We start from the raw sequence: 15,012 nt of genomic DNA, 5'->3' as shown, positions 1-15,012 counted from the left end.
GCCAATAGAGATGAATGGTGGAGAAAAAGAAATGCTTTGAGAGCTTATTCTAAAATATTACTGATTAGATCCTGCCATGTTTTGAAAAAAATCTGTACACTGTGGCTTCTTTTTAAAAACGTAAATTTACCCTCACCCTGTTTTGTTGAGCTATTTCAGTTTATTATTCTTCCATGACAAAGTGACTGACAAAAGCATCATTTTCAGATGCTGTTTTTAACATTTTTAAAGATTTAAATAACAATAGCAATAAAAATAGTACATGACAATGCTAAGTCACTTATTTAAAAACATCTCATGAATAGCAGATTCCAGTATACCAGAACAAAACATATTCAATTGATGAGAACACTTTAATCAGTGAGACTCTTGTTCTTGCTTTTCATCCTTGAATTTCGATATTCTTGTCACAGTTGTAAAAGCAAGCCTCATGTAATTTTTGCCAAATTATCGAGATCTTCGTAATTTCAGCTTCTTTCAGCAAATTTACCTCCTGGAGGGTAACTTTTCCCCAGGTTAGGAAGCCCTGAGTTAGTGACAGTGTCTGTTTATAGTCATTACAGAGGCGACCTGGCAGATCAAAATGAGTTCAGCCCTAGTGTGTATACCAGGCAATAGACTGATGTTCCGTTCAAGGTTGGACTCCTTTATTTTACTCACACATCACATGGTACCAGGAGTGGGGTTCTTGCACTGATGGATCCCCAAGAAGTACAGCAACCCCTGGAACAAGATGAGCTCCTCTGGCCACCCCTGCCTTGGCAAGGCCACGAGATGTGCTGCCGAAGATAGCTCTCTCAGACAACCCTGAATGTTTCCTATTCTTCTTTGAACATATGGCCACATTGATGTGCTGAGACAGGGGAGTCTGGGCAGCTCTTTTTGCACCGTTTTTAACTGGAGAAGCCATCCAAGCTGTACGGAATTATGACTACCTTAAGCAACAGATCCTCCTCCACACGGCTGTGAGCCCTGTTGGTGAAGGGGTGCCAATTTTGGCTGTCACCATATTGATCCAGGTCACCCTGTACGAGGACAGATCCACAGCTTAGTGGACCTGATTAAAAGCTGGATCCGCGGAGATCCTTTTGAGCACATTGTGGAGAAGCTCTCTATTGATGCAATCCTGTCAGGGATTGATGAGAGCCTTTGACATCAAATGCTACGGAACGACACACACATGCTGCTGGATCTGACCCACAGACTACAGGGTGCACAAGCCACCTGGAAACAACGGGGCTACCCAGGCATCACCCCGATTTTGATCCAACAAGCTCAGACCTTCAGGGTCACTACCGCCACAGTTAGAAGACGCCAGAGTGTGAACACCATAGTGCAGATTAAACGCAGCTGCTTTCGCTGTAATGAACTGGGACATCTGGGTAGGGAGTGTCTCCTCCCCCTTGCATAAACAATGGCTATCGGTCTGGCCCGGGTATGTGACTCGCAAGTTTCCCCCAACATGTTAAAAGAGGACAATTTTAAGGTTACTGTTATGTTGACTTCAATTCTCTGTACTGTTGGATTCTGGTAGCGACTTGTGCATAGTCCACTGTGACTTACTCGGTCACACCCCTTATAAGACCACAGACAAAGGTAACATCTGCTGGGTCCATGGGGACATTAAAACATACAAAGCTATATTACTCCCTCTGAAATTTAAAGGGAAGAACTTCAAGGTTTAGACTGCCATATCAGACACCTCACCCTGGATACACCTAATAGGAAAAAGAATGCCCTCTTCCCACATGCAGGGACACCTACTACCGTAGTGCATAGAGAGGGACTCGCCGCAGACAATGTCATTCAAGGAAACAGGTTTGAAATTGAACCAGAGTTGTCCAGCAAGCTGGGGGACAAATCCTCAAGTGAAGACCCAGGACAGCTGGAAAACTTTTCTGTGCCATCACACGTACCAACAGCCTCCACAGACTGGACACTCAATACTGAGCCAGACTAAAATGAAATAGCAGTGGGAGGTGAATGCAATTCTGTATCAAACATGGAGGAAGCCGAGACTGCCATCCAGGCAGAGTTTGCTCACCTACAACGAGCCGATACAACTTGGATTTTGCATTCTGACAAGCCCATGTTGCAAATGACTCTTACTATCTGGGGAGAGAGGGCCCAAAGTTTGAAACACATTTTTTACTTAAGGATGGATTTCTGTATCTATTGATTTCTGATTGCATGGGTGATGGACGTATCGAGCAGCTGGTAGTACCAAGTGAGCATAGGGAGAAGGTTTTAACAATTGCTCACAGTTATGTTTTGGGGTGGTCACCTCAGTGCAGAAAAGACAAGGGAACGCATTTCGAAATGCTTTTATTAGGTGAACATGGGCTGGGATGTAGAGCAATTTTGTAAGGCCTGTTCCAGACTGTCAAATAGTTTCCACTCACAGACCCGCCAGGGCACCCTTGTACTTATGCCTATTTTAGATGTCTGCTTTCCCAGGTGCAAATGTGGCTTTCATTATATGCACGTGTTAATCAATTACATCACAAGATACCCAGAAGTAGCAGTGCTGTGACGGGCGAACGCCCAAACTACTGCAAAAGCACTCTCAGATATGTTCACAAGTATTGGTATCCCACACGAGATTCTAACTGATCAGGGTACATCCTTTATGTTTCGCATCATGAAGCAGCAATGCTAAATTTTCAGAATTAAGCACTTACACTTCACAGTTTATCGTCTGCAGACAAATGGCCTGACTGAATGATTTAATAAAACCCTAAAACAGATGATTCGATGGGTAGCCCATGACGATCCAACTTCCTGGGATACATTTGTACCTTTCCTTCTGTTTGCTGTCTGGAAAGCATGCATTGGGATGAGCTCTTTCGAACTATTATTTAGCCGACGACGTAGGGTGTTGGAAATTTTTTGGAAGAATGGACAGGGACTCACAAGACAGCTCCTGGGGGAGAATATGCTGATGTCAACCGAGTAATTTCGCTGCAAGAGCAGATTGCCAGATTGATCTCTATTGCGGTGGAACATCACCAGAGAGTGCAGGAGGCACAAAAATGTAATTACAAGATAAATAAACTCTGAGAGTTTAAGAAGGGGATCCGGTGATGGTGTTGACCCTGTCTGATCCACATAAATTTCAGGCCGAATGGCAAGGGTCAGCAGTGATAGAAGAGTCAATGTCCCCAATGAACCCGTAGAAATTTTGCATAGTAATCTTTAAAAGGAGTGGCACAACCGTCACAAAATCCTGGTCATGGCCACAGCGGTCTCCCAGACTGAGAGCGCTACTGACACCCAGAAAGCGGAATTGCTATCGCTGATCGAAAGGAACACGGACATCTTTTTGGCAATGCTGAATGATTTCATTTTCTAATCCAAAATGTGCTGTTATATAAAAAGTTAGGGTATCCGAGACTAACATGCAGGCAGTTTCACGCACTTATTTTTCTTTTCCTTTACCCCTGCTCAAATCTGGAAAAATATGTATCTGTGGACCTTTGGTTAAATGTTCAACCTTGATGTCAATTTCTATTGTCATTTTCTAAGATTAAAAATGGCCGTTCCCCTCTACATTTGCACCAAAAAAGACCAGTGAGCAGTTACCCAATTTTTTATTGGTTGAAGGTGTATCAGGGCCAAAATCCTTCTCTGTTTGTGATAATCATGGTATAGACTCTTCCATCTGTTTATTCTCTTCTTCTGCCTCCAGAACTGGCAGTTTGCTTAAAGCATTAGCCACTTACATTGTATTTCCCTGGTTCATATACAATGGTACACTCATAAGCTCTCATGAGCACACCTCATATGGGGACTCTGGGTAAACACATTTGTGGTATATTTTCTTTTTTTTATAAAAGGTGCTATTAGTGGCTTATTATCTGTGAAATTTTTACATTTTCTTCCATAAGGATATGTATGGAACTTCTGAAACCTAAATATCACAGTTAATCATAAGCTAACTTTGAGTTAAGTTTCTCAATGTAGGTATGAGAGTGTGTGACACAAACCCTAAAGATTTTTCACTTCCATGTTCCCTCAGCACCGTACCTACGCCACAGGGTGAGGCATCAGGCAGATGTACGAGACCTTTGTCTGCTGAATAGTGCAGTAACATACTGACAGGCTGAATTAACTCCTTTGACTTTTTGAATGCTTCTTGCCATTACTTTTTCACTGGCAAAGCACCTCTTTTCTTATGTAAAAACCTATCATAATACAGTATTTCATAGTCACAAATGACTTTTTATTTATGTAAACATTTTTTTGAATAAAGGAGCTTTTGTGATGTGTGGAATGGTAGAACAGTGATAGCACTGCTACCTCGCAATAAAGAGAAAGGGATTCATGTCCTGGGTGCTCCCTGTGTAGAGTTTGCATATTCTCTCTGTGTACACATGGGCTTCCTTCCGGTCCTTCAGTTTCCTCCCACAATCTAAAGACATGCAGGTTAAGTAAATTGGTTTTGCTAACCTTGATTTTAGTGTGTCTGTGTTTGTAATGATCAGCTACACTGTGACCCTGCTCTGGGTAAGTGAGTTTGGAAAATGGATGGATGTGGTCTCCATGATAGCCTTCACTTTCCTCCCTACAGGGTTAAGTCTCCATGTCCATCTGCTTTGTGCCTTAATCTTGCAAAAAGGCACACTTCTTTCTTTTTAAGCATAAACTTGCATTGTACAGTGTATGTAAGACTATATCAAAATTTTCAACATGCTCCTCCAAGTTAATTGCCATGACAAGCATCTCTTCCAAAGACACAACTACTTCTTTCTCCATGCTGTTTGATCCCTGTGCTGTTTCTTATCTTATTAAACTCACCAAGTGAAATTGTCATTATTTGTCTATTAAATGATAATGTCCAAAATGTGGCTGACATAAAATAGTTCTAGAATAGACTTCACATTACCCTGTATATAGATACATTTTTTGTACACATTTCATTATGTTTCACATGTTCGTGCTTATGTATTTTTTTCATACTGTTTGTACTCAAAATCAGAATACCAGTTAATAAGACAAAATTAAAATTTTGTAAAGTGTATTTCAGATATCCTAAAATAGACATATTTTCAGGTATCAATAATTAATTTTGAGAAATCTTCAAATGCATTGTACTTGCAGCGGGCTGAGGTTTCGCCTCAAGTTGAGTTTTTGTCTTCTGGTGCCTTCAGCAGTGGCTTTTATCTCATCTATGTCAGACCACACAAGAGTTATACACGTCTCCATAATAGCATTTACAGTGCTATTAACATATACTGTAGTTTGATTGTTTTTCAGATATGTTCTTTACTTTGGAGGTGTTCATTTGAAAAGAAAGAATTCTTCACTGTTTGTGATCAAAATTTAATTTGTAGCTGAACAAATGCAAAATAGAAAACAAAATTACAACTAATTACAAAAATAATTACAGAAAAAGAAATGCATAAAATATTGACAGCATAAAAATATATACTGAATATAAGAATAATTGATTTTATTTATAGGTGCCTTTCAAGGCACACAAGGATACCTTACAGAGCACATTAATAACAACAGTCACAGCATAAAATTAATAAGATATCGCTGTACAATAAAACCAGAATACATACAATAAAATTAAATTTAAATTTATCAGCTAAAATTATCAAACAGAATAAGCCAGCTTAAAAGATGTGTTTTAAAGTGAGATTTAAAGGTAGAAAGATAGCCGATATTATGAATGTCTTGTGGGAGAGAGTTCCAGAGGCAAGGGGCCACTAAACTGAAAGCTCTAAACCCCATTGTAGTTAACCGAGCAGGACATATAATAAGATTGATAGAGGAAGAAGATCTAAGGATACGAGAAGGAATTTGTTATGTGAAGAAGATCAGAAAGATAAGAAGGTGCCAGATGATGAAGAGTCTTGTAAGTAATAAGCAGAATCTTAAAATCAATGTGATATTTAATAGGAAGCCAGTGAAGCTGTTAAAGGACAGGAGTAATGAGTTCTATGGAAGGGGTTCTGGAAATAATATGAGCTGCATTTGCAGAATATGCTGATGATTATGATTTTGGAAGAAAGACTTACATTTTAAACATATAATTTTAGTATAAATTGAGGCAAAATTACATGAAAACTTAACAGTAAAGTCGAAGTGGCGCACAGCGAAGAAGCTGTGTTTGAATGGGTGGAACAGAGCAAAGAAATACAAATAAAACAAGGTGGAACTAACTGAAGAAAGATGAAATTAAATGTTAAATCTGTTTCTTAGCAATACAGACATCCAAAGCCCTGAGGTATCAAAGATGAAGGACATGAACACTGAAATATGACCAAGAAGGAAATGAGATGGTGTGTCCACCATTTCTAAACCGAAGACTGGAGTATTATAGTACCAGTTTGGTAATGTGCCTAGATTTCTTTTACCGCAATGTTAAGTCCAAATAGTATAAGACACCAACAAAGATTAATTGCTGATTAGGTAAACATTCTTGATTCAATGTTTTATATTGCATACAAATGTAATATCTTTAATATCTGAGTCCCTAGTAAATGTTAAAAGAGAGAAACCTTGTTTTCTGTTTAAAAGTCCAGGCACCATCTGCTGATCAGTGGCACTCTCACTACCCTTCTTTTACTTACTGTATCTAAGATGAGCATATAGATGAAGGGAAATCACAAAAATGAAAAATGACCCAGTTGCAATTCCTTTAGCTACTAAGGTGCACTCCACACTGCAGGTAGTCTCTAAAAAATAAAATGAAAACATATTGAGGAAATATTCAACAAGCACAATTGAATGAAGAGTCTTTAAATTTATTTGGGTATAAGGGTAATGCAAAGAGCAACACTGTCACTTCACAGATGGGCATTCTCGGTTTGATTCTTGTGCCCACACAGTTGTTCTCAGTAGGTGCTTCCTCTGGGTAATTCCTTTTTCTCTCCTTGTTTCCAAACACCGATTGGTTACGTTAATGGTAATTCCAAATTTACACTGTGTGAGTCATGCCTACAATGGACTGGCACTGTGCCCAGGGGTGTTTCTTGTCTTGTGCTCAGTGCTGCCTGAGATAAACTCTAGGACTTCACAACCCTGAACTAGATTAAGTGGTCTAGGTATTGTAATGATAATTAATTTATTTTTTGCATTTTCTAAACTTAAAGCCAAATTTCCATCCTTGAACATAATGAATTTTAAATTTAGATCCTACAGAACAAGGATGATATTGTTGATTGATGTACTGTATATCTGGAGGAAAACTGATTATCTTCAATTATTCTTTTTGTGGTGATTGGGAGTAATATTTTAATTTTTCTCCTGCATATTTCTAAGTTTAAAAAAAATGCCACACTTTTCAGAACATTTCAAAGCATGCAACTAATTTTATAGCCTTGTGTGATGCTTTGGATGGTGCAAACCAATCATAGAATACAGAAGCACCAAGAAACACCGCTGAAGATTTTTCCTATGTAACTTCCATAACCGGGAAGGCTAATTGGGGAATGCCTTAGTCATAAAATAAAATTGTTTAACTTTACTTATGTGACATTCTCAAAGGAAATTAATCCACTTCATCCACAGCCATCCTGGCTACACTAGACGTAAGGTAGTAGCCATCACTGGAGATGGAAGCAACCCATTGCAGGACTCACTCATGCACATATCGCGCCAATTAGGAATGAACAGTCAACAAATGTCTCTGAGATGTGAATGAAAATTACTGGTATCCATCATAATTATCACCTTCTCATCCAGTATTGAAAATGCATAAAAACTGCGTAACACCCTTACTCTGACATATACTGTATATCTTGTCAGCTAGATTTAATATGTAATTTTTATTTATTTATTATTTGATTTCATTTTAATTAAGCATTTATATCAGGAAATTACATTTGTATCAGCAACAAACTGATACTCAAAGAAAGGAGAAATTGCTTTCATGTTATGACAACACAGCTGCCAAATGTACAGTCGTGTAGTTTTAAACCTTCATCTAGTTTTGCAGCTTTGCTTGTTGAAATCTAAGTAATCAACATAGACCTCAGTGTTAACGTTTATAGTACAGTGTGTCCGTCTGGTTGCTATCTCTCTCATACATACCATTTGGTAAAGGATTCGTCAAAGCAGTGATCATATTTATGACGCATCATCTGTTGGATAATAGAGGCACAGCAACTAGACAGACACACAGACACTTTTCCTTTTATTAAGGTGGAAGATCATTGAATTTACTTTAAAAGTTTCCATTACATAATAATACTAACAATACTACTACTAATAATAATAATAATGATAATTCATTACATGTATACAGCTCTTTTCTTGCTTTCAAAGGGCTTTAGCTAGACAAAGGGGAACCACATCAACCACCACTGATAAGTAGCACCCACATGGATGATGTGACAGCAGCCAGTTTTGTGACAGTACATTCAATGCACATTAGCTATTAAGTGGTGAAAGTGTGAGAGAAATAGCCAATTAGAGACGGGAGTGATTAAGGGGCTAGAATGGATGAAGCCGTGAAGGGCAGTGTAGCCTGGAAATCTGGATAAACCCTACATTTTTTTTTAAATATGCCTTGGGATCTTAAATAACCACAGAGAGTCAGTTTCTTGGTTTTACTTCTCATCTGAATTTTAATAGCACGGTGTTACCGTCAAGGCAATGGGGCATTGGGATCCACACACAGCCGAAAGGTATGCACCCCCTGCTGGCCTCACCAACACCTCTTCTAGCAGACACCCATGTTTTTTCAGACGGTGTCTAAGTACAGGCCAGGCTCGAACATGTTTAGCTTCAGGTGGAAGACCTGTTCTGAAGCGCAGGTGGAATGGCTGCTGACTGGGTAATATCTTTATTAGTATGTTTTATCCTAAATCGATTTTATTGTTATAGTGAATCTTCTGGGAACATTTTCAGAAAGGTATGTCCATCCATCAGTTATCCAACCCACTATATCCTAACTACAGGGTCATGGGGGTCTGCTGGAGTCAGTCCCAGCAAATACAGGGCGTAAGGCAGAAACGAATCAGGGAATCAGGGTGCCAGCCCACCGTAGGGCACACACAAGGTATGTTTCTGTTATAATATTCTCTGAAAGTTCTTCTATAAATGTGCATATTAATGAAGCAGTTGGCAAACAGATTTTGTGTTTATGTCCTTTTCCTTTGTATTTCCTGACATCAAATAGAGTAAAGGCCAAGTGTTTTGAAGTTTATAGGATCACACTTTGTCCTACAGATGGGCTTTGCACTTACAGTATTTTGTTTTAAGTTGTCTCAATGAAAAAAAAAATATTTGAATGTCTTTTAGTATTGTTTATTTCATCATATGTACAGTATAACATTATTCTATTTTCCTTTACTGAATATAATTTAACCTTGATATGGAAAAATTGTTAAATCTTGTAAGATGTGACTGATTAATTGCCTAGTTTTGTTTATGATTAATACTGGAGAGCTATAGCTTTTTTAAACACACTAGAAATCCATATCTAAGTTTTGTAATCTGAATATACAGTACATACTTGGTGAGTATTCTTTAATTAGTTAGAGTTTGAATTATATATAACACACGTTAAGGTAGCTGCCTACCTTCTGCGGTAGGTCTTGCACAGTAGAATCAGGCTGTGGGTACTGGTCTTATAAATAAATACTCATTCAGCACCATAACTGCTGTTAGTTTACAGATGTGTTACTTTTTTTAGGCTTCATCACAGTTTTTGAACCCTCCCCCAGAATTTGCTTCTGTCTCTAAATACATAATTTACACCATTATGAGCTTTGAGAGATTTAGGAAAGTTATGTTTGTACATCTATACTGGTTTTAAAGTTTACAAACGATGATTACAAAATTGAAAAACTGTAATCTGTAGTTTTAAACTGCAGCACCTAGAAGCCCAGTTCTCATGAAAGCCATTAGAGTCTGGCTGATCCTGTGCTTTTTTTCCAGACAAGTGTCACAAAATACAGAAAGAGGTTTACAGTCATGTGCACTCAGTATTCAAGTTCGGCAACCAACATCATCAGAGCACTGCTTTTTAAAATGGCAACACACTACTTACAATGTTTTTTTAATTTCTATGCACAATTAAAGTGCCTTAAACAGTTAATCTTGAAAATTGGATTTAAATAGCAAAAAAACAAAAATCACTTTTGGGAGTTTGCGAGTTTCCTATTATTTTAGTTTGTGTTTAGGCTCTGACTTTTGGTTTTTGTTCAACTTTTTGACTTTGGCTTTTGGTTATTTTGACTACATTTATTGTTCATCTCCTAGTCCATTTTCCAATTTTGACTTCTAGCTTGTCAAATTCTTCTGTGCTATTACAGTTATTAAGTAGTGTTTTAGAGAAGGGCTCTTCAAAACTAGACTTGATATTATTTTGCCAAAGTTAGATGAATACAAATTGACAAGGTACAATAGGCTGAATAGCCTGTTCTTGTAATTATTCTACTGCTCTAATGATTTAAACAAGCGGACGGCATGGAGTATCAAAAGTCCTTCTCACAGTGACTAACCTAAATCCAGACAGAGAATTTAAGAAAGTCAGTGCTGTCTTTCTGGCACCTTCTAGCTCAAGAAAAATGTTTGCAATTAGTAATAGGATGGTGGGTGTCCTGTGTTATTCACCACCCACTATTTTAAAGAAGGACTCCTGTGACTAGAACCTTAAAACGTGTGCCTGTTTTATATAAATCAACCGTCTACCAATCGCATAATATATTTTGATGCTTCTTTATTTAAATTTACATTATTATTGCTTGTACAGTATGCAGAGTTGTGTCCAGTGATGCTGGGATTGGCTCCAGTCTCTTAACTGTATTAACCAGGTACAATAGTGAGCACATATAATTTTTCAAAAGTAGCATACAATGAAGTTAACAATGAAATGTCTGAAGAAATTACAAGAAAAAAACAAGTGTCTTTGTTACACTTCTAAGTGCGAGAAATAAAAATGTTAGTCTGAAAATCAAAATTTAATTGTAGTCTTATCCAAAATGATAAGCATTGTCTAGTAAATGAGAAAGCACAATAATGATCAGTCAGTTGTGGTGTATTCAGCGATAGAAAAGGATGACCAAAGTGTTCTATTTGATGGCTAAAGTAAGATAATGTTAATGGTTTAATAATAATAATAATAGTTCATTACGTTTATATAGCGCTTTTTTATCAGTTACTCAAAGCGCTCAGCAATTGCAGATTAGGGGCCTTGCTGAAGGGCCCAACAGAGCAGAGTCCCTTTTTGGTTTACTTTGTATTTGTGTGTTAACTGTTATATTTATCGTTCACTATCTGTATAAACTGTTATTGTTATTGTCAAACCTATTTTATCATGAAAGTCCTAGCCTGAAGCATCATGAATAGTAATGTCGATTTCTCACTTACATATAAATAAGCTGTATTGAAGCTGGAAAAGTTCATCAATGCAGGGACAGAAAATAAAACATTTTGATTAATTCAAACCAGACACAAAAATGATCCAGTCAACGTTAAACATGTACTGAATATATTCATGCCTAAATAAAGACATTGGTAATAAGAATAGGTAAGTCATATTCTCAAAATTAACGCATATCATTAAAGAAATGTCAAATTCATACTCACCTCCTGCCCCAATCAGATCACTCTTAGGTGATTTTACTCCTTTATACTCATACTGACACCAGTATCTCATGGATATTTCACCTTCATGCCTTTCTATTTCAAAGATAACAAAGCTCTGATTCTTTTCAGCCATTTTGCTCTCAATAGATTCTTCTTTTCTCTCTTGATACAAGTGGAACAGTACGTCAGTAACATTAGAAGGAGCTTTACAGAGGACTGACATCTTACTTTCTTGTACATGAACTTCTGGTTTCTGATTGACTAGAAAAGTATAAACAAATGAAAAAAATGACATATATATTGAAATATATACAGTATTTGCTACTCTCTGTTTTCCACCATGGCCAAATATCAATTTCATAAATAAATATCAAAAAATGTGCCAAGAATCTAATGTCACAGGCCTATTTTACCAATTCATATGGGCAAACATAAACACACACAATTGTGAGATGATCCATCAGTCTATTATTTGGACTACGTATTCATTTACACACCTGCAGTCATTCATACTGGTCATTTAAGAGTTACCACACAAACTTTAATGTATATCTCTGGAATGTGCAAGTAAATCATAGAAAAACTTTGCAGACATGGGGAAATATCAGACAAGCTATCTGAGAGCAGCACTAACCACCGTGTTCTCCAGCATCCCTTCTCTTTATTACAATATCTAATCTATTCTGATAGATTTAGACTTGTATAAAATGTAATGTTGCTGGTAGGGAGGGTACGCTGTAATGAACTGGCATCTTACCCCACATTGGTTCTTGTTCTGTGCCCATTGCTTGTGTGATCTGCTGCATTTCCCTAAATTTTGTCAGACTTTATTATGCAGTACATTCATCTTCATACTCTTTATTTTTTCTCCTATTGGTTCTTGCCAGTATAGCAGCTCTAGCAGAGTTTTACATTGAATACTAGCACCACATTTATTATCATTACTAACATAGCAAAAAGCCCATTTACTATAACGGGTACAATGGTAAGTCTGTTTCGATTACTTTGTGTATTTAGGAACCCTTATGTCCCTCTTTCTTTGTGCTTCTTGTTTCTTTAGTCTATCAGACATCCCAGCACTCTTTTGGACGCTGGATGACATTAATCCTCACTTTGGAAGCCGGATGCTGGATGTTTTGTCACTTTATAAATAGGAGAGGAGATTATGATGTTATTCACTACTGTAAGATGTGTGGTTTTTATTTTTACATTGCCCTATATTGTATATGATTAATTAGTAATATCATATTGGTGTACAAATTACACTGTATTATGTTAGTAACATCTACAAGAGGGGCTGTCATCTGTTCTGTGGTTAAAGATGCTGCCTCACATTTTTTGGGCTAGTTTTGAATTCCCGTCTGTTCACTATCTACGCAAAGGTTGCATATTTTCCCATTTGTTGCATGACCAGTTTTCCTTCCGAATCTGAAAATCATGTAAATTAGATTCATTTCCAATTTTTAATTAGAATGGTACTGTGAGTGAATGTGGATGCGGACTTGAGTGTGTTGTATGTGTGTGTGATCGAGGGCAGCTATTGCAAGGTTACTTCTTTACTTGCATTCAGTGTTTTTGAGAGAAATGGATAGGCAGGTTGCCAAACCTAAGCCTTGAAAGTAACAGTAACTTTTCTAACTTCGTATCAACCCTTATTATTAAATGAGAGTCTCTTGAATTATATGACTTTCTCTGCCCCTTGGGCTACTATAACAGAAATGAATATAGAACTGTTATTCTAATATGGAGTGCTTGAGAGGCCATGGTGTAAATTTTGTGTTTCTGGGAAACTATCTCCCATGAGGGGCTCCATATATTCCCTTTTAAGATAAGTGATGAAAAACGTTTAAGATTATGAAGAATCTATTAATTTCCTAACTTCTTTATTTCATTTTAACTACTTGCCTGTTAAGAATTTTTGATTCTTAATTGTTTTTTAACTCTTAATCAATTAACGATTCATACTTTGAAAATTAGGTGAACAGTTAATCAGATTAAATTATACAAGTTTAACCAGGCTGCGCTTATCATACTATAAATCATAAGCCACCTTTTCAATGCACTTTCAACAAATGATTCTTTTATTGGTTTCCAAGAAAAGAAAAACAGTACAATGATGAAAATATGTGGCAGCAGAATAATCAGCAATAAAGAGCAGAACATATAATTAAATGACAGAAATTGGTTGGAAAATCTATACTAATAAAAGGCAAAGCCCTCACTCACTCACTCACTCACTCACTCACTCACTCACTCATCACTAATTCTCCAACTTCCCGTGTAGGTAGAAGGCTGAAATTTGGCAGGCTCATTCCTTACAGCTTACTTACAAAAGTTGGGCAGGTTTCATTTCGAAATTCTACGCCTAATGGTCATAACTGGAAGGTATTTTTCTCCATTAACTGTAATGGAGTTGAGCTGGAAGGGCGGAGTTTCGTGTGACATCATCACGCCTCCCCCGTAATCCGTGAACTGATTGTCAGCGCAGTGCGTAGAAAACCAGGAAGACCTGCAAAAGCGCTTAAGAAAACATGCATTATATAATTGAGAGGCAGCGAAAAACAATAAGAAGCGGCGAGTGACATATACTACCATATTCATGAGTGTTGCTGCCTCGGAAAGAAAGCAAGGTGTAAACCTAAACTTTAAATTAAGTTCATAGACAGGCTACCGCTGGCGTTTCACATGCCCACAGGTAATGCGGGATACAAGTTTAATGAGAGGGCGAGGATATAAGCGAGAGTTTTGATCACTTTATAACTAAGTTAAAATTGTAGGTGAAGGGGTGTGCTTATGCAAATTCCGAGACTGTGTTTGTGGGGATTGACAGTTAAAGGCGGGTGGGGTAGTCACGTCATCATCTCCCCTCCCATTCATCTAATTTCGGTCTGAGCTGAGCTCCGCGGCTAATGCCGTCTTCGAAGCAACTTTGTCAGACTGCCACCAAATACTCACAGAAAAATCCACAAGTTAATACACACGCTGTCTCTATAGAGTTTCTCCACACTGAATCCTCCAGGCACTACTTACAAAAGGTCACATTGACAATCGTGTTACGTTATTTTTAAAATCTTTCCTTTTCTTAGCACAAGCACAGCTGAGAAGCTTCGATGCATGTGCTCCATAGCGTTAAAAATAATGCATTTAATCACACTTTGCATTACAAGCAAAGGGAGCTTTTGTCAATGCATGATTTCCTGGTACTGTACACGATTACATTGATCAAGCGCATCCCGATTCATTTTACCCTCGCACCACCTTAGTTTGAGAAGAAGTCTGAAAAATATGAGGTTAACACAGAAAAACATCACCAATTCAAGCTTTATGAATAATCGATTCGCCATCAATAATTGTTTTGGTAAAGCCATCCTCCTTCCATTTTATAATTTTTCCGCCAATAGCCATGATTAAATGAGCGGTAAATAAAGTAAGAGCAAAGCGAGGGTGACTTATTTAGGCAGGCAT

General features: G+C 37.6%; 1 protein-coding gene across 2 annotated transcripts in view; it reads right to left on the bottom strand.

Moving 5' to 3' along the window:
* Positions 1–15,012, bottom strand: part of LOC120539518 — a 580,969-nt gene that overhangs the window by 538,252 nt on the left and 27,705 nt on the right. The window contains exons 6-7 of one of the 2 annotated variants that reach the window (XM_039769656.1): positions 11,548–11,808; positions 5,557–6,686 (exon numbers count right to left, since the gene is read on the bottom strand). The exons of the other annotated variant lie outside the window; for it this stretch is intronic. Coding sequence (XP_039625590.1) covers positions 6,574–6,686; positions 11,548–11,808 — 374 coding nt within the window. The 3' untranslated portion in view covers positions 5,557–6,573. Of the gene's footprint in view, positions 1–5,556; positions 6,687–11,547; positions 11,809–15,012 lie in introns of those variants that run through there. 2 annotated transcript variants of the gene reach the window in all.

Source organism: Polypterus senegalus, chromosome 11 (genome assembly GCF_016835505.1).
Source record: "Polypterus senegalus isolate Bchr_013 chromosome 11, ASM1683550v1, whole genome shotgun sequence".
In the NCBI taxonomy this organism is placed as follows: domain Eukaryota; kingdom Metazoa; phylum Chordata; class Cladistia; order Polypteriformes; family Polypteridae; genus Polypterus; species Polypterus senegalus.
The sequence above is the reverse complement of the archived record's forward strand: the minus strand, read 5'-3'. Positions and strand labels throughout refer to the sequence as shown.